The 27,817-nt window shown below is 66.9% G+C and overlaps 4 protein-coding genes across 4 annotated transcripts; 1 reads left to right on the top strand and 3 right to left on the bottom strand.

The window, feature by feature from the left end:
• Nucleotides 1-248: 248 nt before the first annotated feature.
• Nucleotides 249-4,460, bottom strand: EIF2B4 (eukaryotic translation initiation factor 2B subunit delta). The gene is given in 17 exon segments (XM_088534031.1): nt 249-491; nt 656-727; nt 730-835; nt 922-969; nt 971-1,118; nt 1,197-1,324; nt 2,079-2,133; nt 2,135-2,179; nt 2,344-2,398; nt 2,401-2,419; nt 2,628-2,742; nt 3,128-3,219; nt 3,332-3,414; nt 3,509-3,709; nt 3,975-4,134; nt 4,277-4,326; nt 4,436-4,460. Coding segments are annotated over 17 exon segments (1,602 nt in total). The 3' UTR covers nt 249-291.
• Nucleotides 4,461-4,930: 470 nt separating this feature from the next.
• SNX17 (sorting nexin 17) lies at nt 4,931-9,871 on the top strand. Its single transcript, XM_088534035.1, has 15 exons — nt 4,931-5,015; nt 6,122-6,196; nt 6,357-6,474; nt 7,103-7,167; nt 7,244-7,354; nt 7,651-7,741; nt 7,824-7,911; nt 8,140-8,209; nt 8,289-8,381; nt 8,496-8,699; nt 8,935-9,057; nt 9,138-9,215; nt 9,345-9,419; nt 9,565-9,606; nt 9,673-9,871. The coding sequence occupies exons 1-15, from the start codon at nt 4,956-4,958 to the stop codon at nt 9,790-9,792; spliced, it is 1,413 nt and encodes a 470-aa protein (XP_088390161.1). The 5' UTR covers nt 4,931-4,955; the 3' UTR covers nt 9,793-9,871.
• A 581-nt stretch (nt 9,872-10,452) lies between these two features.
• On the bottom strand, nt 10,453-11,911 carry ZNF513 (zinc finger protein 513). The gene is made up of 2 exons (XM_088534032.1): nt 11,319-11,911; nt 10,453-11,240 (listed from the first exon to the last, which is right to left on the bottom strand). Exons 1-2 carry the CDS (start codon nt 11,909-11,911, stop codon nt 10,481-10,483), a joined length of 1,353 nt encoding a protein of 450 aa, XP_088390158.1. The 3' UTR covers nt 10,453-10,480.
• A 904-nt stretch (nt 11,912-12,815) lies between these two features.
• PPM1G (protein phosphatase, Mg2+/Mn2+ dependent 1G) lies at nt 12,816-27,803 on the bottom strand. The gene is made up of 10 exons (XM_088534028.1): nt 27,683-27,803; nt 25,248-25,317; nt 19,943-20,028; nt 19,030-19,162; nt 17,105-17,574; nt 16,540-16,677; nt 15,401-15,635; nt 13,657-13,786; nt 13,335-13,437; nt 12,816-13,086 (listed from the first exon to the last, which is right to left on the bottom strand). Exons 1-10 carry the CDS (start codon nt 27,800-27,802, stop codon nt 12,892-12,894), a joined length of 1,680 nt encoding a protein of 559 aa, XP_088390154.1. The 5' UTR covers nt 27,803; the 3' UTR covers nt 12,816-12,891.
• Between the last annotated feature and the right edge of the window lie 14 nt (nt 27,804-27,817).

Consider the following 27,817-nt stretch of genomic DNA (forward strand, 5'->3'; position numbering starts at 1 on the left):
GCCAACCCGAGGAACGCTTCGCCTCTACTGCGCTCATCTGCATAGCCCCGCCCCCAGCAGGGGGCCCCCGCTCTGCCCCGCCCCGCGGCGGCTCCGGCTGCGGCCGCCCCTGCCCCGCCCGCACCGGGCGCTGCTCCCCCCCCCGCCGCCTTCCTCCATCCCTCCCTCCTCCCCGGCCTCGCGCTTCGGGCCCGTCCTTCCCCCTTCGGGCCCTTTTCCCGCGGAGAGGCGGAGGCAGACGAGGGCCGTGGAGGGCACTGGGTTTATTCAGGGTCCGTGCAACAGCCCCCGCTACTGATCCACGTTTTTGACACGGAGGACGACAGGCACCGAGGTGCAGGGGATCATGCCCAAGTCCGTGATGACCATGTCCACCAGCTCAGGCGGCGTCACGTCGTACACCAGGTTGAGGAGGCGCAAGGACTTGTTCTCTGTCCAGCCGCTGAGCTGGGCCTCCCCCTGCCGCAGCATGATCAAGTCATCGGGATCATCTGCGGAGAGAGGGAGAGATGCAGCCGCCAGCCCCAGGGAAAGGACGAGCCCATCGCCCTCCTCCCATGGCAAGAACATAGGCCGGCAAGAAACATGCTCCTACGGGAAAGGGGACTGCAGCAGCTTGTCCTGCAGCAGGAGCAGCACCAGCGTGCAGCCATACCCAGCTCATTGGAGACGAAAGAGTCCGTCTGCACTCGCTCGCAAAACTTGTAGGTCTCGCAGCACACCAGACGGGCACGTTGTAAGCCTTGGAGAGCAGCGCGATCTGCGACGTCCCCACCCGGGACATCACAGAGCCGTTGGCCAGCAGTGCGTGGGCGCCCAGCAGCACTTTGCTCACCTGTGAGGGAGGCACAGGGAGCCGTCAGCGCCTTGGACCATCCCGCATCCCATCCTGCGCCCGGCCAGCCCCAGGCCACTCCTCACCTCGGGCAGCACGTAGGAGATGGCGTTGATCATCACGTAGGTGCAGCGGAATGCCCTTGCGCACGAGCCGGCGCAGCGTGTCCCGGCCCTCGAGCCGCGGGCGGCTGTCCACGACGGACCACGCGGAACGTGTGCGGCCCTTCTGCCCGTGGGCGTCGCAGAGCGCGCGGTTCACAGCGAGGAGCTGAGAGGAGCCGCTGAGGGGGCTGCCGGCCGGGTGCCTGCCCGGCCCCTCGCTGCCCGCGGAGCCGGGGCTGCGGCGCCTCTGCCCTTACCAGCCGTACACCAGGATCACGTCGTTCTCCTTGATCTTCTCAAAGGCAGATCGAGAAATGACTTCTGCTGCCAGGAGGATCTTCTCCCGCAAGTACTTGTCGATGGTGTCCTGCAGCTTCTCCTTGGCCTGGGGAAAGGTGTTGTCACGCGCAGCACGGCTGTGCCCCATGCAGCCCGCAGAGCCTCCCCTGCCGCCCTGCCAGCCTGCTCGCTGCGGGCACCTTCTCAGTGCCAGGGGTCTGTGGAGCTGCTCCCCGTGTCCCCGCGCTGCGCAGGGGCTGCTCTGCCTGCCCAGGACACTCGTGGCTGCCCCTGCAGATGTCACTGCTCAGACCTTTGCAGACCCTCCCTGCCCTCGTTCCCCAGCCCCTGGGCTTGCGGGGGAGCTTCCTGCACCGACAAGCAGTTCCGTCCCCATCCACAGCTGACACCGCCGTGCTGGCTGCACCGGTGCCCTGGGGGACAAGGGCACCTCAGTGTCAGGAGCTCTTGCCCTGCGCTGCCAGGGATGGCGCCGGCTGGAACCGTCCCACGGCCGTTCGAGTGGTTTCTCAGCACGGCGCTGGGTGGGCTGCTGCCCGTGCTGCAGACGGTGCTGAATGTGCTGGCAGTACACGCTGCTCCTGCGGCCTCCCCTGCTCTCGGCACCTTTTCCTCCAGCACCAAGGCACTTGCTCTCCCGTGTCACTGTGGCCCACCCCGATCCCCCAGGCTGGTGCAGGGAGCAGGTCTGGCCACGTCCCTGGGGCCGCAGCGGGTGGCAGGGCATCCTCAGCGTCCCTGCAGACTGCGGGCACATATGTCTGTCCCCTCCACCAGGGCCAACCTGCAGTGTCCCCTTCTTTCTCAGCAGAGGCTTGTGGTGGGGCCTGCTCACTCACCTCCTCCTCTCGCAGGGTGTCGGGCAGGCAGGAAATCTCCTTCTGAGGAACTTGATGCGTTGCCATTGCTGGCGGAGAGGGGTCGGCACTGGTTCAGGAAGCTGCAGAGAAGGACCAGGCTCAGTTCGGCAGCGCGTGGCGGGAGGAAGGTGCAGAGGGGATGGTGGGGAGGCCCGCAGCAGAGCCCGGGAAAGCCCGGCCGCATTTGGGTGCACTCGGGAGGAGCCGAAGGGGTTGTGCTCAGCGGAGCCACTGCCGGCCTCACCTGATGTGTGGCTTCAGCTTGGCCACCAGGTCCCGTGAGAGCTCCTCGTGTGGGGAGTCGAGTAATCCCGGATCAGCTGGGACAAGGAGGAGGGTGGGTGAGCGCGGGGCGCTCACTCCTACCACGGCCGCCTGCTCTCGAGGGGCTGGGCTAGAGCTGAACCGTGCGGGGCAAAGCCGGGCGCAGGGCAGCACAGCGGGGACACGTGAGCTGCACCGCGAGGAGGGCAGGGGTGCCTGCCCTGGCACAGCGAGCGGCTGCCTGGGGCACGGCAGCTCGGGTACCTGTTTGAAGACCTCCAGCAGGGCAATGCAGCGGGCGTTGGAGCCGTTGATGATCCCCTGGGAGTACTGAAGGCCGAGGCGCACCACGGCCGGATGGATCACTGTGGAGGGGATGCTGCAGGGACAGATGTGGGGGAACCGTCAGCAGCACCGCTCCGCGGCCTGGGCGAGCGGATGTGCCGGGCCCCTTCGCCATCCCTCCGGGGATGCCCCAGGAGCAGCGGCGTCCGTCAGGCTCCTGCTCGCGGGGCACTCACAGCCGCGTTACCCGCTCAGCCTCTTCGCCTGCAGTTGTCACCACCGCAGACAGGACAACCCTGCAGTTGTCACCGCCGCAGACAGGACAACCTACTACCCACCACCACTCCCACAGCACCCGGCCATCCCCACAGCCCCGCTGCCCCCAAGCCTCTCCCCCAAGCACAGCCCTTTCCCTCCGGAACGTCCTGCCGAGGGCAGCCGGAGCGGAGCCAGCAGCCCGGCCCGCAGCAGCCACCCACCTCATCTGCTGAGTCAGGGGCCTATTCCGGCTGTACTGGTGCAAGTGGGAGAACAGGTTGACCTTGGTGCCATAGTCCTGCCTCAGAGGCACCTGCAGCCAGACAGGGACACGAGGGCTCACGCGGCGTCCCCACGCGTCCCCGCTCGCCCAGCGGTGCCGGTGCGGGCCGAGCCGCCAGCGCCCTGCGGCGCGGCCGTCCCACCTGCTGCCGCTCCAGCTTCTTGGCCAGCTTCTTCTGGGCGGCGGGGTCGTCCACCTGCACGTGCTCCGGCAGCCGCTTCACCACTGCCGGGAGAGCGGGACGGGGCGGTGGAGAAGCGGACAGCGCCGCGGGGCCCTGCCCGTGCCGCAGAGCGCGGCGGCGGCGGCGCGGCCTTACCGGACGGCGGCTCGGCGGGGCCCGGGCGGCCCTTGGCCGGCGCGGCGCCCGGGCTCTGCTCCGCTTTCTTGGCCTGCTTCTGCGCCCGCTCGGCCTCCTGCCTGGCGCGGCGCTCCGCTCGCAACTCCGCCTTGCTCTTGCCCCCCGCGGGCTTCTCGGGGCCGTCGGCCACGGCCGGGCAGGACGCGGGGGCAGCGGCTGCTGCGAAGGAGCAGGGGGGTCTGTGCCCAGGAACCGCAGCCCGGGGCAGGGGGCCACCGAGGGGCTGCGGGGGCGGGAGGGCTCCCACTGGGACATGGGCAACTGCGGGAGGTGAGCGGCGGCCTCACTGTGGGGCAGGGTCCTGCTGTGGGGCGCTGAGGGGCAGCCGGTTCTCACTGTGGGGCAGGGGGCCTCACCATGGGGCACAGGGCAAGGGGGGGGGGGGGGGTCTCACCATGGGGCACAGGGGAGCGGGGGGTCTCACCGTGGGGCGCAGGGGTCTCGCCGTGGGGCGGCCCCGCCGCGGGGGTCTCACCCGGCTCGGGGGGCTCCGCTCCCGGCCCCTTCTCGCTCCTCCTCTTCTTCTTCTGCTGCTTCTTCTCCTTGCGCAGCTGCAGCTTCTCCTCCCGGGACAGCTCGGGGCCCTGCGGGCGGCGCCGGCCGCGGCAGCCCCGCGGGGTCAGCGCTGGCCCCGGCCCGGCCCCACGCGCGGCCCCGCCGCCCCCCGGCCCCGCCGCCCCCCGGCCCCGCCGCCCCCCAGCCCCGCCGCCCCCCAGCCCCGCTCACCTGCGCTGCCGGTGCCGCCGTCACCGGCGCGGCCGCTTCGGGCCCCGCGCCTGGAGGGAGAGAGGGAGCGTGAGCGGGGCCAGGAGCGGGGCGGGCCCCGAGCCCCGCGCGGGCAGTACCGGGCCGGGCCCAGGCCGTACCGGGCCCTCCCGCACTCACCGCCCGGCGCGCCGCGCTCCGCCATGCCGCCCCCACGATGCGGGCGGCGCCCCCTGGCGGCCGGAGGGTGTGACGTCAGGGGCGTGACGTCAGGGCCCCTTCCGGGAGCGCTGCGTGCTGCGGCGCACGGGCTGTCACCGGGGCTGTCACCGGGGCGGCCGGGTCCGGACCTGGGCGGCTCCGGGTCTCCCTGCGGGGGGACCCGGGGGGTCGCGGTGCGGCCCAAGTCCCGAGGGCGGCACCGCGGGGACGGGCCCTTTAAGGGGCGGCACCATTGCGGGGGGCGGGGGGCGGGGGCGCCACCGCGGCCGCTGTCACCGGGCGGCCCCTCCCCCGGCGCGGTGGCCCCGCCCCCCGGCGCAGCGGCTCCGCCCCCCGGCGGCCATGGCGGGGGCGGGGCCAGCGCGCGGGGCGGGGCGGGGGCGCCGCGGGGCCCGAGATGGCGGCGCGCGGCAGGTAGCGGCGGGGCGCGGCGCGGGGTCGCCCGGTCCGGCCCGGCAGCGGCACCGGCACCGGCACGATGCACTTCTCCATCCCCGAGACCGAGAGCCGCGCCGGCGACGGCGGCGCCGCCTACGTGGTGAGCGGGGGCGCGCCCGCCCGTGCGGGGCCCGCTCCGGTTCTGCCTCGGGCCGCGGCCCGGGGCTGGGGGGCGGGGGGTGGAGCCCGGGGTGCCCGCGGGGCCGCCCCGGGTGCCCGCGGGGCCGCCCCGGGCCCGGCCGCCGTTCTGGGCTGCGGGGGCGGCCGGGCCGTCCCGCCGCTCCGGGGCGGCCTCGGGGAGCGCGCGGGGTGCGGGGGGCGCCCCCGCTCCGCAGAGCGGCTCGGCGGAGCCGCGGCCCCTGGGGCGGCCGCCGGGAGCGGGTCCATGGGGCGGCCGCGGGGCCGTCCCGCTCCCCGGGGGGCGGCCGTGCCCCCTGCCCCCGGGTCCGGAGGGCGGCGGCTCCCGGCCGCCCCGGTGAGGCGCCGGAATCCCTGAATCAGCGCCCGGCTTCCTGCTGCCGCCCGCGCCGCGCTCCGCGCTCCGCCCCGGCCCGGCTCTCCGTGCGCCCCCTTCCCGTTCCGCTGCGGCTGCCCGGTGCCCGCCGGGACGCGCGGGCTCCGCGGGCTCCGGCTCCTCCTCGCGCCGTGTCCCCGCGCTGCTGCCCCGCGGTCTGCGCTGGCGCTGACTCATCCGCGGTGACAACGCGCCGCGGTCCTGCAGCTTCCTCGCTGCGCCGGGGGGACCCGCTGCTCCCGCTGCATCCCCTGCAGCGGGAACGGGCTGCGGGGCCCAAGCTCACGGAGATGCCGTCGTGCGGAGCCAGGGGAGCGTCCCGCGCGGGTGACGGGTGCATACGAGACACGCGGCCCTGCAGAGGGACCCGAGCCCAGCGCGTCCGGGCGCCCTGCGGGGCTCGGGGTGCTCACGCGGGGCGCGTGGGGCCGCCGTTCCTCGCGCCCGGCCTCCCTGGCGCTGCAGGCCCTCCTGGCCCGCTTACAGGGACTCTTTCCACGGTGACTGGGAGCCAGGAGCGTCTGAGCCTTTCCAGACAGCGTGTCAGGCCGCGCCGGCCCCTGGCCCGGCTCCCGCTGCAGCCGCTGGAGCGCAGCCTGGGGCCTGGCTCCCCGGTGCCTGCGGGAGCGTCGCCCGTCGCGGCCGGCCGGGGTGTCCCCGGTGCGTCCCCGCTGACGCCGCCTCTCCCGCAGGCCTACAACATCCACGTGAACGGCGTGCTGCACTGCCGCGTGCGCTACAGCCAGCTCCTGGGGCTGCACGAGCAGGTGGGAGCGCGCGGCGGCCGCGGCCCCCTGCGCCGGCCTGCGGACGCTCCGCCGCGTCCTGTCCCGCGCCGCGCGGGTGGGGAAGGGCTGGGAGCCCTGGAGAGGGGGCAGAGCCGTCGCGCCCTCCCCAGCTGCTCCCAGCACCGCGCTCTCTTCCCAGTTACGGAAGGAGTACGGTGCTAACGTGGTGCCAGCCTTTCCTCCAAAGAAGATCTTCACGCTCACCGCGGCCGAGGTGGAGCAGCGGCGGGAGCAGCTCGAGAAGTACATGCAGGCCGGTGAGCTGGGCGCGCCCCGCTCCGTGTGCTCCGTGCACCCCGCTCCGTGCGCCCCGCTCCGCGTGCCCCGCTCCGTGTGCTCCGCGTGCCCCGCTCCGCGTGCCCCGCTCCGTGTGCTCCGCGTGCCCCGCTCCGTGTGCTCCGTGCGCCCTGCTCCGTGTGCTCCGTGCGCCCCGCTCCGCGTGCCCCGCTCCGTGCGCCCCGCTCCGTGTGCTCCGTGCACCCCGCTCCGCGTGCCCCGCTCCGTGCGCCCTGCTCCGTGTGCTCCGCGTGCCCCGCTCCGTGCGCCCTGCTCCGCGTGCTCCGCGCACCCTGCTCAGTGTGCTCCATGCACTCTGCTCCACGCGCCCCAGCTCGGTGCCTCTGGCCCTGTTGGGTGCAGGACACTGCCCAGATCCCTGCTCCCATGGCCCAGCTGCCCCCGGCCCATTCCCACCCCCAGGACTCGCTGCTGAGGCCCATCCTGACCCCCAGCCGGGGGGCAGTGGCTGCCAGGCCAGGCCGATGGGGCTGCTGCTCGGGCCACAGGCCTCCCCTTCCCCAGGCTGGTGCCTGCGGGACTCCCCCGCTGGCTGTGCCCGGCCGGTTCCCGTGTCCCGCCTGACGCCGTGTCCGTTCCGCCACACAGTGCGGCAGGACCCGATGCTGGGAGGCAGCGAGACCTTCAACAGCTTCCTGCGCCGGGCGCAGCAGGTGAGCGGCGGGCGCCGACGCGGACAGCAGTGCGGCCTGCGCGCGGCCGGGCCGCTCACGCCGCCGTGCCTTGCAGGAGACGCAGCAGATCCCCACGGAGGAGGTGCTGCTGGAGGTGCTGCTCTCCAACGGCCAGAAGGTCAAGGTCACCATCCTGAGCTCGGACCAGACGGAGGACGTCCTGGAGGTGCCGGAACGCTCGTGCCAGGCGGGAGCAGCCCGTCGTGCCGGGCGTGCAGGACGCGCCTGCCCCGGGCCCCGCGCTCTGCCCTAGCCCTGCGCCCGACAGGGCGGCTGCGCCCGGAGCCGGGGGCTCCGCGGGGGACTCGGGTGTCCTGGGGTGACGGTGGCTCAGCCCAGGCCCCGGCTTCCTGCCGCTGGGGCCCACCCCGATAACGCGCGTGGAGCGGATCCTGCCGCGGCTCCGCGGAGGATGGAGAGGCCTCGCAGCGGGAAGTGGCAACTTCCTGCTCTCGCCCCCAGGCTGTAGCCTCCAAGCTGGATCTGCCCGATGACCTTGTTGGCTACTTCAGCCTCTTCCTGGTGAGAGAGACGAAAGACGGAGCCTTCTCCTGTGAGTGGCGCGCGGGCGGCGCGGGGAGCGGGGCCCTGTGGGGGCTGGCGGCGCCCTGCCCTGAGCCGCCCTTCCCGCGCAGTCGTGCGGAAGCTGCAGGAGTTCGAGCTGCCCTACGTGTCGGTCAGCAGCCTGCGCAGCCCCGAGTTCAGGATCATCCTGCGCAAGAGGTGAGCTGCGGCGCTGCCGGCGCGGGGCGGCCCCGGGGCCTCGCTGCTCCGCGGAGGAGACGCTCGCGTCCCTCCCGCCGCTGCCGGGGGACGATGGGGCCGTCAGGATGGGGCCTGGCGTCCCCATGTGCGGGGCCCGGGCCCGGGTGTCCCTCCCACGGGGCCGGGCTGTCCTGCGCACCCTGTGCTGCCGGGACAGGGGCCGAGCGACCTGCGGTTCCCTTCCAGCTACTGGGACTCCTCGTACGACGACGACGTGATGGAGCATCGCGTGGGGCTGAACTTGCTCTACGCGCAGGTGAGCAGCGGCGGAGCGGAGCCCCCCATCCCTCGGCTCCTGCTGCGCCCGCTGCTCACCGGCCTCTGCTGGGTGGCAGACGGTGTCGGACATAGAGCGCGGGTGGATCCTCGTCAACAAGGAGCAGCACCGGCAGCTCAAGTCCCTGCAGGAGAAAGTCTCCAAGAAGGAGGTAGGGGAGGGCGCAGTGCGGGGCTGACGCAGCGCGAGGCGCCGGCCCCGCTCCCGCGGGCACCCGTGGTGCCGCTGCCCTGCGGGAGGGCTGAGCGCGCGGCGCTGCCCGCAGTTCGTCCGCCTGGCGCAGACCCTCAAGTACTACGGCTATCTCAAGTTCGACCCCTGCGTCACCGACTTCCCCGAGAAGGGCTGCCACGTGGTCGTCAGCGCCGGCAACAACGAGCTCAACTTCCAGGTGCGGCTGCCCAACGAGCAGCTCAAGGAAGGCAGCTTCAAGGTCACGCGCATGCGGTGCTGGCGGGTCACGTCCTCGGTGAGTGCTGCGGGCGCCGGGAGGGCCGTGCGGGTGCCCGTGCTGCGGGGCTGCTCCCGGAGCCGCCGGGGCCGTTCGTCCCAGCCCAGGCAAGGACCGGGCTCTGCCCTGGGGCCGAGGGCTGTCCCGAGTGGGGCTGGCGGTGGTGAAGGGGCGACGCGGGCAGGGCCGGGGCAGCCCCGCGCGCAGCCCCCGCGCCAGCGCCAAGCTCCCATCGCAGCGCGTGGCCTTGCAGGTGCCCATGAGCAACGGGCCCTCGGGGAGCAGCCCGGGGAAGGCGGAGGTGAAGCTGGAGCTGGCTTTCGAGTATCTCATGAGCAAGGACCGGCTGCAGTGGGTCACCATCACCAGCCCGCAGGTAGGGCCGCCCGCGCGGGGCGCTGGGCGCAGCGCGCACGGAGCGGGTGCCAACGTCGCGGCCGCCCCTCTCCCCGGCAGGCCATCATGCTGAGCATCTGCCTGCAGTCCATGGTGGACGAGCTCATGGTGAAGAAATCCGGAGGCAGCATCCGCAAGGTGAGCGTGGGCCGGGCGCCCTCGCCAGGGCCCGTCCCGCCCTGGTGGCGTGAGGAGCCCGCGTTGGCCCCGCTCGCGCCTGCGGGGCCGCCCGCGGGGACCCCGTCCCTGAGGCGCCGGTGCCCGCAGATGTTTCGCCGTCGGATGAACGGGGCGCTGCGCCGCTCCGACAGCCAGCAGGCCGTGAAGTCGCCCCCGCTGCTGGTGAGCCGGGGACGCGAGGTCTGCGCCACGGGGCTCCGCTCCGCGCTGGGCCCTGCCGGTCCCGCTCCTTCCTGCGGGCTGGGGGCTCGGGGGGCAGCGCCGGGGGAGCGGGGAGGGCAGCGGGACTGAGCGCGCCGCCCCGCAGGACTCGCCCGACGCCGCCAGGGAGCCGGTGGCCAAGCTCTCGGTGAGTCGCGCGCGCGGGTGGGCGACGGGCGCGCGCGGGGCGGCGCTGACACCGCTGCCCGCGCAGAGCAAGCTCAGCTCCGTCAGCCTGCGCGGCATCGGCCACTCCGGCCCCGCCAACGACGTGGCCGCCAACGACTTCCACGGCAACTACGCCTTCGAGGGCATCGGCGACGAGGACCTCTAGGCGCCCCCGCCACGGACAGCACCGGCCCCAGGGCTGGGGAATGTACAACCTGCCGCAGGTTGCAACCGACGACGTGCCTCTCCGCCGCGCCGGAGCCGGCTGCCGCGCCGGAGCCCGCGGCGGCGGCCAGGGAAGGGACTCGCTCCCGCAGCGGCGCCTGCCCGGCCCTGGCCGCGGCCCCGCGGCGCCGGCACCAGCGTAGCGAGTAGGTCTCAGCGCAGAGACAGACTGCACTAACGTGGCTGCGGCGGGGCTCTGCGCCGGCCCCGCTCCTAACCCGCTCGTAGGCTCCAGCGTAGTCCAGCCTCGGGAGCACGCGGCCGGCGCGCCGCGGCGCCGACGGACAGTAACTGTGTTTACACTGCAGCGACCATTAAAGCGATCCCCATTGGTAGTGGCTGTGCGTGTGGGGCAGGCGGGGGGCCACGGCCCAACAACAGCGCCGAGGAGCCCCGCGGATAACAAAACTGACCCTTTAATGCTTTTATACACAATATAAATTACACTGCTGGGCAGGGCAGTGCCCTGGCACCAGCCCCGCTGCCCTCCCCGACCCAGGATGCTCCGGCGGGCAGGACCCGGTCCCTCCCCGGGACGCAGGAGCCGCCGAGGGCCTGGCCTGCCCCGCGGGAGCCCCGCGGCCCCGGGAAGCTGCCGCTGCCCCCGGCCACGGGCGCTAAGTGCTGTCTCAGGGCAGGGCTGCGCCCACGGCCGCGGGCGCCAGCAGCGCTTTGGCAGCGCCTGGGTTCACCCAGCTCTCCGCCGTGTGGCCGTGGATCTTCTGGTGGCGCTTGTAGTTGTCCCAGTGGCCGGTGGTGTAGGGGCAGTCCGGGCACAGGAAGGGCTTCTCGCCCGTGTGCCGCAGCATGTGCCGCTTCAGGTTCATGCTCTGGTTGCAGCTGTAGCTGCAGACGCTGCACTGGAAGGGCTTGTCGCCCGAGTGGATGCGCCCGTGGCGCTTGAGGTTGGCCAGGTTGCCGCAGGCGTAGTCACAGAGCTGGCACTTGTAGGGCTTCTCGCCCGTGTGCACCCGCTGGTGCCGCTTCAGGTTGTCGAGGTGCGCAGAGGCGTAGGGGCAGAGCGGGCACGCGAAGGGCTTCTCCCCGCTGTGCGTCTTCATGTGCCGCGCCAGGTGGTTGGGGTAGTGGGTGACGAAGGGGCAGAGGCTGCAGGCGAAGCCCTTGTCGGCGGCGCCCTTGCGGGGGCCGGCGCCCGGCTCGGCGCCCAGCACGGCCAGGCTGCAGCGCCCGCACACCTGCTCGGCCAGGCCCTCGTCCTGCGCGAAGCCGTCGTCCAGCACCAGCCCGCACATGCGGCACGTGAAGGGGAAGAGCAGCTCGGGCAGCGCCGCCGCGTCGTCGCCGCGCAGCCGCGCGCAGCCGGGCAGGAAGGGGCCGCCGCCGCCGCCCACGTGCAGCCCCAGCTCCGGCAGCAGCGGCTCCGCGGGCCGGAGGGCGCCGGGAGCCCAGCGGGCGCCGCAGAGCGTCGCGGGCGCGCGGCCGCCCTCGCCGCCGCCGGTACCTGCGTCCTTGTCGCGCCGCAGCGGCGCGGCCGGCAGCCGGTGGCTCAGCATGTGGCGCTTGAGGTTGCGGCTCTGGTTGCAGCGGTAGTCGCAGGCGGCGCAGCGGAACGGCTTGTCCTGGCTGTGCACGCGCTCGTGGCGCTTGAGGTTGCCGAGGCTGCTGCAGGCGAAGGCGCAGCGCGCGCAGCGGTACGGCTTCTCGCCCGTGTGCGTGCGCAGGTGGCGCGTGAGGTTGACGAGCTGCGCCGAGGCGTAGGCGCACTGCGGGCACGCGAAGGGCTTCTCGCCGTTGTGCGTCTTCATGTGGCGCTTCAGGTGGCTGGAGTAGTGCGAGGCGAAGGGGCAGAGCCGGCACGAGTAGAGCACGCGGGGCGCGCGGGCGCCCGGGCCCGGGCCCGGCCCCGGCGGGGCGCAGCGGCCGCACGGCAGCGCCGCGGGGCCCGGCCCGCCGCCCTCCTCCGCGTCGCTCTCTGCGCGCGGCGCCTCCCGCTCCGCGGCGCCCGGGCCCGCCGGGAGCAGCGTGAGCGCCGCGCCCGGGCCGCGCGCGCCGCCCTCGCCCTTCACCGGCTGCGGGTGGCTCTGCTTCCGCCGGGGCATCGTGGCGGGCCCGGCCCGGCCGCGCCGCAGCCAGCGGCGGCCGCCGCCGCCCCGCCTCAGCGCCCGCCACTTCCGCTTCCGCCGCCGCCGGGGACGCGCCAGCGGCGGAGGCGGCGCTGCGCGGCGCCCCGGAAGCGGACGCGCGGCGGGCGGAAGTGTGCACTTGGTCCGCCGCCCGCCGGTCTCCCCCCGGTGCCGGCGAGCGCGGACGGGCCGGGCCCGCGGGAGCCGCCGCCGCCGCGGGGGGGTCCCGGAGCTCGGCCGGGCCGCGCGCGCCGCCAGGGGCCGCCACGGAGCGGCCTGCGCGGACGGGGCCCCCGCCTGCTCGGGGCTTCCCCGCGGGCAGCGCCCTGAGCCCCGTCCCCGCTGCGGAGCCTCCGCAAGCACCGACGGCAGCAGCTGCCCCCTGCGGCGCCTTCCCGGCCCTCCTTCCCCAGCCGCCTCCAGGAAGGAACCACGGACCAACACAGGGCTGTTTTCTGGGCTTTTAGTTTGAAAAAGTATTGATTGAAAGTGTACAACAGAACAAGGTGTGGCAGCAGCACCACTACCAGATTGTTTCACAAATAAAAACAGAAAGGGCCTTAAATAATCGGGTGCAGATTAAAAAACCTCCACAGTGAAAAAGTTCTTCCCTCCAAACAGAAAGTCACAGGCACAGAAATGGCAACAACCACATGGAGACAACAGGGGATATCTTCTAACCACAGGCCTCGGTGCCATGGGCGCCGCTCGCGCCGGGCTCCTGCGCCGTGGCCGGCGGCTCCGCTGCGGCTCGGCCCTGGCCTCGCTCTTTGGAATGGCTACAAATGAACGTGTGACATTGTGACATGCCCTTGCTAACCACCCCCCACCCCGACACGGACAGACAAGGCCTCTGCTAAGGCTAAAAAAAGGACAAGACTTTGGAGTCTTGAGTTCATCATGTTTAAGAAACAAGAGTCTGGTGAGTGCGCAGCAAAGTCTCTGAGCCAGGCCTGCTATTCCAGCTTGGTCTTCTTGCTGTTATCGCTGCCGTTCTCTTCTGCTGGTGCTGCCGTGTCCTCCAGTTTCCTCTTCCCGCTCTCAGCGGGGCTGTGCGTGTTGCGGGGTTTGAAGCTGATGATGATGCAGGTCATGTTGTCACAGCCAGTGCCGTCCCCTGAGGTGTCCGGAGCCAAACACTGATCCAGCAGCTGCGGAGGGCAGGACAGGACGGGTTAGCAGCGCACGGAGCCGCCGCGCAGCGACCCGAGACGCCGGGCGGCAGCTCTGGGTGCCGCAGCAGAGCTGGGCTCGCGTCCGTCCCACCCGTCCCCAAGGGCCACCAACAGCCCCCGCGGCCGCGGCGCCCCCAGCGCGCAGGGACGGGACGTGCAGAGGCGGCCACGCGCAGGGCCGCGTCCCGCAAACGCAGCGGCTGCGGGGCGGGCTCTGCCCTCACCTCTTCTACGATGGAGGAGAGCGGCCGCAGGGCTCCGTTTTCGTCCTGCTGGGTGATCTTGGCCTGGATGAAATCCACCACTTCCTGGCTGCTCATCACGTTCCTGCGGAGCGGGGCGGCGAGAGGGCTCGTGAGGAGCGCGGCCCCGACCCCCACACCGCCGCCGAGCGGGGCCGGCGCCGCGGGGAGCTGCAGGGAGGAGGACTCGGCGCATCGTCCCCTGCCCCTGGTTGGGGGACCAAGGGCCCCCCAGCAGCCGGCGCCCCGCAGCTCCCCCAGGCCCAGGTGACAGTGACGCCCGAGCTGCTCCCGCGCTACCCACCAGATTCCGTCGCAGGCGATAACCATGAAGTCGTGGTCGTCGTTTATCGTGAGCACCTTGATGTCGGGCAGGGCGGAGATCATCTGCTCTTCCGGAGGCAGGTTCTTGTTCCGCTTGTAGAAGTGGTCACCTGCGGCGGGGCGGAGCGGAGGAGCCCTTGGAGCGCGCAGGGGCTGCCCGGCCACGCGGAGCGGAGCCGCACAGAGCGGAGCCGCACAGAGCTGCCGCACGGCGCCTCCCCAGCCCGGCACCTCCGCACCCCGTGTGATCGTCACCTCCCCATTCCCGGACTGGCCCCTGGCACCGCCCGGGATCCTGCAGCTCCGCGCACGGAGCGGGCTCCGCTCCGGACACGTCCTGGAGCGGGAGGACCGGCCGGGATTGCTGTCGTTTCAGCGCTCGCTCGTTACCCACCGTTCCAGCGGGATACCCGCCCGGGCAGCCACCCGGCGCTGCTGCCCTGGTCCTGCCAAGGCCTCGTTGGCAGAGCTCGCATGAGAAAACCAACCCCCGGCTCCGACGGGCAGGTTCACCTACGCTCACGTGCCCGGAAGGGATCGCGGGGGAAGGCCGGGCCCTCCCTAGCAAAATCAGACCCCAACTTTCCCTCCCAAATGCATTTAATCGCTTTGCCCTGATAATTATTCCATTGTTTTTCAGTCACTTTGCATAGAAGGTCTCCATTCAGGTCCTTACAGAATCGTAATCGTTGGAAAAGACCTTTGAGACCAGCGAGGGCAGCCGGGAGCCTCCGGCACCATCCTGCTAACCCGGGTCCCCGAGCGCCTCCTCCCCACGTTCCTTGAGCACCGCCAGGGACCGGGACCCCCCCCCTCCCCTGGGCAGCCCGTTCTGCTGCTTGACTGCTCTTTCCATGTAGAAATTCTTCTAATGTCCAACCCGAACCTCCTTGGCGCAGCTGGAGGCCGTTTCCTCTTGTCCTCCCTGCAGTTATCCTGGAGAAGAGACCGACCCCCCGTCTCCCTGCAGCCTCCTTCCAGGTCGTTGTAGGGAGCGATAGGGTCTCCCTGGGCCTCCTCCTCTCCACACTCAATAGCCCCAGCTCCCTTAGTTGCTGACATTTCCTTCCCTTCCCTGTGTACCTTCCAGTACGTTCTTGGTGTTTTTCACAACCCCTTCCTTAAAAGATCTCATCTGCTCAAAATGAGGCCGTTCACTGGGCCGAGACCTGGCTTGGCTGCTCCGTGTCCCGGCTGTTCATCATTCCCCTGCTGCTCCCAAGAGGCTGAAGGATGAGGACAGGCAGCAGCCAGGTGCTGCCTCCGGGAGGAAAATGTAGCTTATGGAGCTGGAGGACAAGTGGCTCAAGAACAAATGGGCTCAAGCGGGTATAAAGTTTGGTCCCCAAGGAGCAGCCAAGGTGCAAGGTCCTTGAACAGCCTCTCAATGAGCAGCAGAGAGGAACAAATCCTTCCTGTTCACAAATCCACCAACAGCCTGAGACACCAGCCCAGCGTGGTTATGGGCACCACAGTCCTGAAGTCCTGCACTGTGTCCCGCACTGCAGCCCGGCGGTGCTGCTCTTTCCATTGCTGTCTGCCCATTTCAGCAAACATGGAAATTCACCACCATTTTTCTCTAATTCGACTGAAATCTCACCATGTTAAACATTCAACAGGCTGCAGCCACCACCCGATTAAAACTGCCCTAAAGCTCTGGGGAGGGGGAGCGCTGGACGCAGAGGTGCCCGGGGGCACCAGGCGTTGGCCCCGGCCCTGCTCACCGATCGCCCTGGAGAGGTTGAGGCCGCCGTTCACTCGGCCGTCCATGGTGACCTTGCCACCCGCGTTCTTTATCCTGGCCAGCTCCACTTCGTCCTCCGGCTTGTGGTCGTAGGACATGTCCACCGCCTTGCCACCCTCGGACACCACGCAGCGGGAGTCTCCGGCATTGGCCACGATGAGCTGCTTGCCCCGGATCAGGGCCACGACCGCCGTCGTCCCGCTGTCCGAGCCAGGCTGCAAGACAAACGGCCAGGCTGAAACCCTCCCCACCGCTCGGAGCCGGCACGCAGGGAATGAGCAGCTGCCACTGCCGCGTCCCAGACTCCAGGGCTCCACGGAAACACAGAATGAGGGAGGGAAGCGCGAGGAACGCGCAACACAGACGGGAGAGTGCGCTGGGAGACCGAGGGGGGAACCCTCCCCTCCAGCCGTGCTGGCCCCAGTGCTTCATAGAATCACAGAATGCTCAAGGTTGGAAGGGACCTCTAGAGATCACCCAGTGCAGCCCCCTGCACATGCAGGGTCACCTAAAGCACGTGGCACAGGACTGGTCCAAGTGGGTTTGAAGATCTCCAGAGAAGGAGACTCCACAGCCTCTCTGGGCAGCCTGTTCCAGTGCTCTGTCACCCTCACTGTTAAGAAATTTTTCCTTAAGTTCATGTGGAACTCCCACGGAATCCTCCCCTGCTGCGTCCTCAGCTCCCAGGCGGCGGCTGCAGCCCCGGCCGAGCAGGAGCCGCCGTGCGGGCCCGGGCTCTGCAGAGGAGGCTGCAGCCCCGGCCGAGCAGGAGCCGCCGTGCGGGCCCGGGCTCTGCAGAGGAGGCTCCCTCGGCTGCAGCCCTTTCCCCAGGCCCTGGTCCTGCTCCTGGCCAGCTGCCCGGGCAGCGACAGCCTCCGCGGGGCAGAGGGCAGCAGCTGCCCGCGCGCAGCGCCCTGGGGCCGCAGCGCGTCCCGTCCCAGCCTGCTGCCAGCTCCGCGCGCCGCCGCCTACCCCGCAGCCTCAGATCCCGCCTGCCAGCGGCTGCCTTCAGCCTCAGGAAGAAGGGTCTTCCTCCCCGGCCAAGCAGAGTTCCGCCCTGCCAAGCACCCTGCCCTCCCCTCCCCGCTGTGGGGCAGAACACAGGAACAGGGTGTGCACCTCCTCTTTCCCCTCCATGCCTGGTAACAACATTTCCTCCTCTTCATCCTCATCCTCCTCAGCTTCTTCAGTGTCATCTTCATCATCTTCATTCTCTGCCTCCTCACTACTGTAACCATCCTCATCTTCACTGCATTCCTGCAAGAAACAACATAGAGCACTAGGAATCACGTGGGACACCACCGGTGCCCCCGCAGACAGCTGGGTCCTCCGGCCCAGGCGCGGAGGATAAATTCACCCCACAGAAGAGCGAGATGACCGGGCAGGTTTCCCCCTGATGTCTCCAGACAGAGCAGCTGTTTTTGGCTACCACAGGGAGTGGGGGAACAGAACATGCAGCAGGACCAGGGCTGCCTGTTATGGCTGCTGCAGAGATGAGGATGTTTCCCTCCAAGCTGTCCAAACAGTCCCCAACACTCCTGTGAGTTGGTCTCTAAGTATCATCCTGAAAATCCTACTCCTAGGACAGACCTAGGATGAGCCAGAGACCTGCAGCTCCAGCACCACAGCAAGCACCACATTCCTGCCCAGCCCGAAGGCCATTCTTTCCAGTGCTGTTTCCTACCTCACTGTCTTCCTCCTCTTCCTCAACCTCATCTGACTCATCCTCACTGTCCTCAAAAAATTTGGATTTGCTTGTGCGCTGGGGCTTTCCCGTGGAGGAGCAGGAGGGCCCGGCCTCCCCGGTAGAAGAGGTGACGGCCTCGTCACCTTTGCCTACTTCAGGCTTCTGCAGAGCATGGCTGTGCCCTCCAGCGCTGGCTTTGTCGGAAGTGGAGGAAATGCCCACGACTTCTTCATCTGGCTTCCCATTCTTCCTCTCCTTGTGGTCGATGAGCTCCCCGGGGTCAGCCTCTCCGTTCATGTTTGCCTCCCCATCGTGCTGCTTGCCGGGCCCCTCGGCAGCGCTCTCCCCAGGCGGGGCTGAGGGCTTGGTTTTGAGGTTCTTGGAGCAGTTTTGTCCATAACGCGTGAGAAGCTCCTCAATGGTCATGGTGGCTTCTTCATGCAGAAGAGCAGCTTCCTCATTATCCACTGGAAATGGAAAGAGGGGCGGGGGAAGGCAGAGGATCAGAAGCAGGACACAGCTCACGGCAGCTGCGCAGCCCGTGCTGGCGCCGCTGCCCAACACGTTCCCGCAGGGCCGGCCGCGGAGCTGCAGCAGGACAGGCCGCCCTGCCCCGTCCCGCAGCGCGCCCGGCCCCTGCGCGAGCACCGTGAGAACGGCAAGGAGAGGCTCCCGGGCCCACGCTGCCCGCGAGCCGGCCCCGCGGCCCGCACACTGCCCGTGAACCGGCCCCGCGTCCCGCACACTGCCTGTGAACCAGCCCCGTGCGCCGTGTCCCGCACACTGCCCGTGAACCGGCCCCGTGTCCCGCTCCCTGGCTGTGCAGGCAGCACAGAGGCGTTCAAGGGGGAGGCAAAGTCGAAGGCCAAAGAGCCTCCTATTTCACCCATGCAGGCTCAAACCTGCTGTTGGGGAGGCAAACAGAGCACTTCCATGTGCAGAATTGTCCACTGCAACCAAGAACAAGTTTCGTTACAGCAGTTTGCGCCACGGGCCTTAGGCTTTGGGGTCCCAGACAGCTGTAATCCAGACAGCTGGGTAGAAGAGCGATCACCTGGATATCCAGGTGACAGGACAGCTTCAGGGGGAACGCATCATCTCTCCAGAAGGAGACCAGACAAAAAAATAATGAAGGATGACTGTCCCTAAACTGTGAGGGAAAACTGCACGGGCATCAGGTAGCGTCCCATGGTTTCTCTGCCATATGCTCTCATTTATCATCTCCTTTGCTAGTTAATACAAAAAAGAAAAGAAAGAGCCCTATCTAGAGGGGCCCTGAAAAGAGAAAAAACAAAACTCTGCTCAGCAGGGAAGGCCACCAACCCCAGCAGAGTCAGACGGAGGCACTTACGGCCACAGCCTCCCTTTGCATCTGCTTCACAGCCAGTCGCAAGGTACTCAGCAGGGGCAGCAGCAGGTTTTACCCCGGGACGCACCTAGAGCCTCCTGGCCTGACAACTGTGCTCAGCTAGGAAAGCACATTTGCCTCTTTTCAAATAATAAAAAACAAATGTTGAAAACAGACAGGAACCTAACAGAATCCTACTTACAGCCTGTGTCTGTCACCTGCCCAGCGGAGCTAAGCAGGGGACATCCCTGTTTCACTTCCTCCCTTAGTCCATTTCCCAGCTCAGGGAGCACATCCTAGAGCTGACACGTGCCAGAGCCCCGCACCCTGCGCGGAACTGTCCCCAGGTCGCTGGCTCTGCATTGGATTAAGCTACCAAATGAATGAGACTGCCCTAGCACGTAGGAAAGCAAGGGACACCGCAGGGGGAGCGGGTGCACACGTGTGCACATGCGGCTGAATTCAGCCGGGCAGCTTTGAGAGCGAACCCTAAAGCTGACGAGAACCCGGCCCAGGCGATGCTACACCCTGGCCTGCAGGGACAGTCTTGCCCACTCCTTGGCATCTGACTTACCATCATCCTCATCAGCAACCTTCTCCTTCTCATCTTCATCATCCTGGGGCCGCCCAGCCATCTGGGCGAGCTCTTTAATCACCTCCTCTGTGGTGAGCTTGGCATCTATGGCTAAGAAAGCATCTTCCAGGGCCTGCACAGAAACACACACACAGAGGGGTGCACAGCTTCATCCCTTCCCAGCTGCCCGCGCTGCGCGGCCACGTCTCTCCCAGGACGTGGCTGGGGGCGGCTCTCGCTGCCGTGGTGGTGCGGGGACAGTCGGCGCGGGGACAGCCACGTGCACAGGCAGCCGGCGCGGGGACAGTCGGCGCGGGGACAGCCACGTGCACAGGCAGCCGGTGCGGGGACAGCCACGTGCACAGGCAGCCGGCGCGGGGACAGTCGGCGCGGGGACAGCCACGTGCACAGGCAGCCGGCGCGGGGACAGCGACGCCTGCAGGTACTCGGCGCTCAGCTGGAGCCACAAGCTGATCCCAGGTGGCTTTGGGGGCTCTCCTCAGCCTGGCTCTAATCAGGAGGTTCCCAAGGGAGCCTGTTCCCACAGAAGCCCCGGACACCGGGTGCCAGCACAGGCACGAGGACCAGGAGGGAGAACTGCTGCTCCCGTGGGGAGGAGAGGTGGACTGCGCCTCGCGAGCAAGCAGCGGACACAGAACAACCCCCTGGCTGGAGCAACGGCCTGCAAACTGGAAACAAGCACACCAGCACCCATGAGCTGGAAAACAGTGTTTATCTTGGAAAGTACAGCCAGCACCTGGGGAACACCGCGAGAGACAAGGAAGGCATGGAGACACCCGTGGAGGACAAGGCAGGCATTCCGGCAGCACCAGGCACTGCACGAGCGCCAGGCACCTCCTCGGGTGTTTTGTTCTGTCCTGTGCCGACTCGAGCCCAGGGCAGCACTTCTTACCTTTTGCAATTTGCCTTCCTTATAGGCCTTCTGGTCCTTGATTATGTCAGGAAGATACTTGGCACAGTACAGGGCAACTTCTTCCCCTGAAAGAGAGCAGAAATCGCTCGAATCATCTCCAGAGGCTGGTTCTCCCCGTGGCAAGAGGGATTCCTGAGCATCAAACCCTGAGGCCAATCCGGGGACACAGACAGAGCCACCATGGCCAGGGGGAGGCGGTGGCGCGGCCGTCCCGCACGGACGCGCCCGGGCAGCCCCGCGCGGCGCCTTCGGCTGCGCCCCGGCCCCCCTCGAGCCGAGGCAGCGGGCAGAGCGCTCCGGCCGTTCTACCCAACGGGCTCCGTTTCACAGGTAAGCACAGGGAGATACCAGCAAGGGGCGCGGAAGGTCTGGGAACGCGGCCGCTCTCCAATGGTGTGTGACGAGCAGAGCTTCCCAGGACACAGCCCAGACCAGGGAGGGAGGGACGGCCTGGAGACGCAGCTGCGGGGACACGGCCGCAGCCCGAGCGCACTCGGAGAGCTGCTCAGGGAGGCCCAACAGCCACAGACATTTTCGCAGCGCACTAACAAATACCAGCAAGTGCTCAACAGAGCCCAGGAGACACCTCGGTGATCACGGAATGATTCTTCCCAGGCCCAGAAGGTGCTATTGGGAGAGGAAGAAGCCGCAATGGAGTGAAGAACCACGAATTTCTCTAGCTCAGCTCAGCAAGGGGGACCATTAAGTGCAGCTCAAGTTGAAAAAAAATCTATTCATTTATGTTTGTGTGCGAGAGGCAGAAAACCGTCTAGGTAATAGGAGTCTGGCTCACGATAAGCTGAATACAAGCAGATTACATATGTTAGCACAGCTAAAAGCAGCCATGGAGCAGAACCCCGTGCAGCTTGGACGGGAGCCTCCTCCCGGGAGGCAGCTGCTCCGAACGCGTCTCCCCGGGCGGCAGCGCCGTGCCAGCGCGTTCCCTCCACATCCGATCGCTCCCGGCCGGCCTCGCCTCCGCGCCAGCACAGCCAGCGAGGTGGCCCAGCAGAACCGTCCTGGAGGAAGAGCACTGCAGACATCGGCCCCCTGCATCCACGGGCGATGGATTCTGCTGGCAGGCGGCCGCTCTGCTCACACTGCTACTGGGAAAGGACAGGGAGCAGAGGCTGCTCCGAAGGGCCTGGCCCCGCGCCGCGGTGAATAACCACCCGGCGCAGGCGAGTGCCGCGGGGGATGCTCCCGGGTGCAGGGGTGGCAGCGCGCTCCGCGCACCCCTCTATTTGGAGAGCAGTCAGGGCCCTGGCACCGCAGCCCCGGAGCGCTCGCAGGGAGCACAGCAGGCCGGGCCGCCCCGCGCGTGCAGCAGGGACCGGCTGGGCAGCGCACGGCTGCAGGACAGCCCAGGGCCCCTGCAGACCCGCGCGCCGCGGCACCCGCTCCCGGCAGGAGCTGTGAGCAGCGAGAGGCGGCGCGAGGTGGCATCTCCCTGTGCCCTCGAACGAGCAGTCAGTCCTGCTGCTCGCTCGGGCTCCCACATCCGGCTCCCGTCCCGTTCCGAGCGCGCCGGGCGACAGGAGCCTCGCGGGTCACCGCTCTGAGAATCTCCAGTGGATCCCAAGGGCCCTTCTGAGCGCCGGGCGGGCGGACAGGCTGGGCCAGAGCTGCCGGCTGCAGGGAGCGGGAGGGCAGCGGGGCCGCTCGCAGGGCTCCGCGAGCAGCTGACGTCTAATAATACCGCGGGGACACCCGATCGCCCGCCCGCCGGGACAGCCAGCGCCCTGCGGCACCGCGCCAAAGCCGGGCGCGCGCGCAAGAGCCGCCGACCCCAGGACCTCCACGGAGCCCGGGACCTCCGCGGGGCCCAGGACCTCCGCGGGACCTGGCTGCGGCGGCCCAGAGCGGAGCTCCGGGAGCTCCCGCAGGCGCCACCCAGACGAGGAGCTGCTGCCGCTTCCTGCAGCGCCAGCGCGGCAGGACAGGCCGAGGGCTCTGCTCCGCGACGTGCCCTAAGGAGTCATGCTGCAGCGGCACCCCCATTTTATCAGGACTATCTCCATTAAACATCAAGTATCCTCCTGCTGAAGGCTCGGGATAGGGATGGAGGCGGCAGCAGCAGGACCGGGGCGCCGGGTACAAAGGCTGATTTGGCCACCTCGCTCACACTTGTTGCTCCTTATCATTGCTTTTCCTTGACAATTCCATCAAGGATCAAAGGATTCAGCTCCGTAACTCCCAGCCTGCAGCACTGACCTTTGGGAGGAGAAAACTATCAGAGAGATGGTGTGATGGAGCGACAGCGGCTCCGAGCAGGCCGGGGTGCTCCAAGCAGACCAGCCCTGCTCCCCGTGGCCTCGCGGGTGCCTTTCCTGCTGCAGCATCTCAGTGCTGCAACGCGGCCGGAGCGCCGTGGGGAGGCCCCTGGAGCAGCTCCCGGACACGGCGCGTGGAGCCGGGCCGCAAACCCGCGGGACGAGGGCACCCGCGGATAACGGCTCCCAGCGGGAGCTGGGATGTGTGCGGACACCAGCCCAACCCACCCGGCCTTCCCAAGGCGGAACCCAAACCCCGCTCCGGGATTTGATGCGGATTTAGGTACATCTGCAATCTGAATATGCTAAAGCCACATTGCATGAGCGAGCTAACCACCTGCACACACAAACCCAGCAGAGCTCAGCGCTGAGATGGTGACAGGGAGAGCGGAACACCGGGATCAGGAAGGACGAAGACCAGGGTGGCAGAGCCCGAGCACTCTGCACACACTGCAAGAATGTAAAACAGCCTTTACTGGCTGTAATTAAATACCCTGGTAAGACCGTAAAGTAAGAAAAACCTCACTATAAGAGTCTCATCTCTAAAAAAGGATGCAACACAGAAAAACAAAAGGATTTGCCAAACAAATTAAAAGGAGCAGTTAGAAATGTAACACGCGTGTATGCAGCAGCTGATGGGAAGCTCGTGCGGGAGGTGCAGGGCTGCGGCGTGCAGGACCGTGGGTGTCTGTGCGCGAGCGGCCGCGCGGGGAAAACGAGCGCAAAGCGGGTGGGAAACGCCGACGCGCAGCCCTGCGGGACGTGGGGAAGCGCAGGACGGGGAAAGGCAAGGAAAGAAAGTTGGGAAAGAAAAGAGAGCAGAAAGGTGAAGAAAATCTAATGACTTAAATGCAAAACTAAGTAGGGAAAAAAAAATCAAAGATCAACTTGCAAATTACAGAATAAAGTGTTTTCCAAAGACACCTGGAAGCTTCCTAGATGCCAAAAAGCTATAAAAATACAGCTGAAAAAGAAAAGCTGAACTCGCTCTTTGAGCTGGTAGCTACCCTAACAAAGCTTAAGAGGGCATACACCTTGAAACCTTCCTTCCCGTGGAACAAACCTGAAGACTCACATCATTCTAAAGCGCTAACAACTCAGTAAACAGCATTCACAAGCAGGGATGGACTGAACAGTTCTGAGGTCTCTTCCTATCCCATCTTTGCAGGCAGAGCAGCCATACCCGTGTGCTTTGCCTCCTGGCGGGGTTTGTTTAGGAGCAGCTCCTGGGTCCCAACCACTGAAAACCTAAAACCAGGTTTGAAATCTGCCACAGAGTTTTGCCATCACGATAACCCCTTTCCCTAATGCCAACCTTCAACCTTTCCTATTGCAACTAAAGCAAACAAACCTCCTATTACTCCATGCACTACACCAAGTAGAATGTCACAAGGGTGTCGAAAGCCTTTCTGAAAAGCTCGTGAAATAAATCACTTCCCAGTCATCAGAAAGATCTGCCTAAAGGAAAAACAGCCTGGCGTGGAATGATTTATTATTCACCAGTTTTTACTAGCTGTTGATTATCTTCATACCTGCTAGAGGCTTACACCTATTCCTGAAATTCCGCAGGAACGATGCTGCGTGGCTGCTAAATCCCGATGTTCTTCCTGCTCTGCCCTTCTCTGCCTTTCAGGACAAACCCAACAGTTCTCGAAGATAATCTTGGAGATTTCAGCACTTATTACACTTCCCAAATACCCTAGAATGAAGTTCCAGCTGAAAATTAATTTGAAAACATTTCATCTACTTAAACGCTTCAGACTGATAGTGTATCTTCTGAACAGCTACTAGCTTGCCAGTTACCTACTCGCACTGACCTTTTCATTAAATACCACTGCAAAAAGGCCGAAGCTCCTCTTTGCAAACGAGCAGAACCAGGTGATGCACATTTCTAAGAACTCGCTCATGGAACTGCCAAGCCGAGGACGGCGGGAGGGATCAGCTCCAGGCCAGGATAAACGGAGGGGGAACAGATGATACCAAAAATAAACGAAAAAGGTCTCGGTGTGGTGGAAGGTTGGTTCACAGTAGTGTGGACCAGCACATCTGGTTTCTGTACTCAGGAAACAGCAGATATTAGCAGATTCCTGAATACATATGCTAGAACAGGGAAGAATAAATATATACCCAAGAATGTCACAAAGCGATGAGAACTTTTTCAGAGTCAACAAGTGGGTGAAAATAAGTAGTCTAGTTGATATATATGTATATATAAAATACAGATTTTCATAAAAAACTTTCAAATAAGTCACCAAATGCTGACATATTAAGTTGCTATAGGAAAGAGGTAAGATTTGATAAGAACAGTTTGCCAAATGGACAATGACTACTGTTAAGAATCCCTTGAAATTTTGCATTTTCAACACCTACATAGATAACCTGGAAAAGAGGGGCAGGAAAAAGTGAAGGATCATTCAGGATAGTCACAACTAAAATAAAACTATAACAAACATGGATAGAACGATACAATGCCAGGAATCCATGGCTGTGCCCAGCATCACGGCCTAACAAGTGCCAGGGCGCAGGCATTTCGTCACCTGTGCTAAGAATTCCCGGGATGGTCCCGGCACCCTTCTGCACCAGACGGTGCCGGGGAGCGCGGCTGCCTCTGCAGTTTGTGGTTTGTTTGGAACACGTGCCCTGAGGAAGCAGCACTGCAATGCTCAGCACATGGCTACAGAGGGACCTTCGCTCTGATCTCGTGGGGTCTTTTCCACGGCCACTCTTCGGTGGCTATCCCGCCTGACCAACCTACCGAGATAAAGAAGGGGCTTTCGGACTGTAACACCTGAAGATTCAAAGGGGCTTTTGGAAGGCGAAACGCAGGTCTCAAAGCACGATGCTGCTCCCAGGGGCGTGGGGAGGCGGTCACAGCGCGCTCGGGGACACTTTGAAGGCAGTCGCTCCCGCAGAGGCCGCGTCCCCGGCACGGCTGGGCGCGCGCTGCAGAAGCCGGCGCCGCGGCCGCTCTCCCGGGCGGCAGCGCAGAGCCGCGGCGCCGCGGGCCTTACCTCCGTGCCCGTCGTACACCGAGAACATGGCTGTTTCGCTGTCCAGCTCTGGGATGCAGTTGTGAGCGTCCTGGAAGAGAGAGCAAAGCCTGAGAGACGGCAACCGCACCGGGCGGAGAAGGGAACACGTGGGAATGGGGATTCTCAGGTCTAGAGAGAAGCAAGAAGCCTCCTTCCACGTCCGGGGAAAGCGCATCCCGCAGCGCTCGTGAGGAGGGGGCAGAGATGCCGCCCGTTCCGGGGCTCCTGCGCTGAGCAGCAGCCGGGCCTCCCTGGCTGTCCCGTAACTCCGGGTATTGCGACGCGCAGGCTGGAGTCAGCCCCCTCCGCCGCTGCCTGCGGGGCCGCCGTCCTGCTGCGGCGCAGCGACGCGGCTGCTCCTTCCTGCGGCACCGGCTGCGCCGCGGCTCGATCCCGGGAAGCACACGGAGCCTGCGCTGAGCCGAAGCGCAAGGCCGAGCGCCGCCTCCCGAGGCTCTCGGTGCCGCCAGCTCTGCAGAACCCACCGAGGACACCGGAGGGCTTGTGCAGGACATTCCTGGCACAAACACAAACCTTCCTCCGGGGCCCCGCAGCGCGAGGATGAGCGCTGTGAAACTGTGCACGACGCTGCCGCGAGCACCATTTGAAGGCACCACACAGACTTTAAAGCCAGGTGCCCGCCTCTTCCATCCCTGGGTCAGCAAACCAAGCCTGGCTACTCCAGCACTTCTAGCATTTAACAGTTTAGCTAGAAAAGGCACTGGCCAAAGATGAACATAAGGATATACGGCACTCGCATGGTCACCTCTTGGAGCGTTTACAAAGCTGGAAAGGCAGAAAAAAACACAACAAAATAATTGGGATAAGTCCCAGGTGACTAAGCAGCAGTTTAATTAGCGCAAGTAGAGCGAACGCTGCTGGGAAGAAAACCCGGCCCTGGCAGCGGGAGCGGTGCCGGGGCGGCGCTCGCAGAGCGCTCATGGCACGTGGCGGCCCCGCGCCAGGGCGGCCGGGAGCCCCGCGGGCACGAAGCCGCCGGCCCGTCCGCAGGCTGCGGAGCGCCCGCTCCCCGGGACGGGCAGCGGGAGCGCGGAGCCGGGGCCGAGCGGAGCCAGCGCCGAGCGGCTGCGCGGAGCCTCGTTCCACCAGGGCCGCATGGAGCCAGCGCCGAGCGGCCGCGCGGAGCCTCGTTCCACCAGGGCCGCATGGAGCCAGCGCCGAGCGGCTGCGCGGAGCCTCATCCCGCGCCCTCCCGCGCGGCCCCGCGTCTCTCCCAGCTGCCTGGCCAGCTCCCAGGACAGCGCCGGGACCCGCACACGCAGCCGGAACGGACGGTGCTTTGAGAAATCTCCACGTTCGGAGCCAATTCCGGCGTGTTTTGAGGCAAGGGCTCCTTCCCGGAGCGCAGGAGCAGTGCAACGACACCGCACGCAGGATGCCTGGTCTGCGGAGGCCCAGCCGCAGCCAAGAGCTCGGAGCGGCCCCGTGCAGCCGCTGCCCGGGGTTCCTGCACCCCCGCAGCCGAGCGCTCCTCGGCTGTAATGCAGCCTTCCCCTTCTCCTCGGTCACCTGTAGCGCCCAACACTGTTTTTGGTCCCCCTATTCTTTGCCGCCAGAATCTCTTACTCACAAATAACCTCTTTAGACCAAGAGCGGGTAGTTTTGCTCACATTGCACGCTTCCCTTCCCTCCAAAACGTGAGTTAGAGCCAACAGGTACCTCCTTCCCGCCGCCTTCGACTGCCTGCAAACCCCGCCGCCGCTCGCGCACGCTGCGGCTTCACCAGCGCAGCGCGGAACTCACCAACGCAGCACCCGAGCGCTCTCCGTCCCCACAGCAGGGAGGCAGTGCCATTAAACGTGAAGAAAATGGAATTCGCAACCAAGACGAGATACAGCGATGAACACACCTCCGGCATGTGAGAAGAGGCAAGAGAAGCCCCAGATTCTGCCGGGCGCTGCACGGAGCCACGAGCAGCCTCTCGGGCTGCCGGTCTGTGGGCACTCGTGGCAGGTCCGGTTCAAGCCTCCCTCCCGCCAGCGCCCCGGCTGTGACGGCGCGGGGGACATCGGCGTTCTCGGGCCAAGGCCGCTGGCGGGCGCGGGCGGCACCGGGACCCCCGCGAAGGCCAAGGGCGGCGGCGCCGGCCCCGGGGCGGGCGGCAGCCCCGCGCGGCGCCTCGCGGAGCCCTCCCCGCGTGGGGGGCTGGGGCCCGGGCAGCGGCTCCCGCCGCCGCGGGGAGCGGAGCCCGCGCGGGCCGGGCGGGCGGCGCCGTCACTGCCGCCCCGCGGCGCCGCGGTTAACGGCGCGGCCCGCAGAGCCGCCCGGCAGGACGCGCCGCGGGCCGGGACGGAGCGGCCGCCCGGGCTGCAGCGCGGGAGGCTCCTGCGGCGGGAGCCGCGCGGCGGCGGGAGCGGGACGCGGCGGCGGGAGCGGGGCGGTCCCGCACCCACCTCCATGGAGACGCGCCAGCCCTGCATGGCGCTGAAGCCGAAGTGCAGCGGGCGCGGGCCCAGCCCGGCGCCGTCCCCCGAGCTCTTCACCGTGTTGGGCTGCGACAGGTAGGCGCCCATGGCGGCGCCGAGCCG

Source organism: Tinamus guttatus, unplaced genomic scaffold (genome assembly GCF_059628265.1).
Source record: "Tinamus guttatus ecotype Peru unplaced genomic scaffold, ASM5962826v1 Tinamus_guttatus_pri_ptg000531l, whole genome shotgun sequence".
Lineage (NCBI taxonomy): Eukaryota > Metazoa > Chordata > Aves > Tinamiformes > Tinamidae > Tinamus > Tinamus guttatus.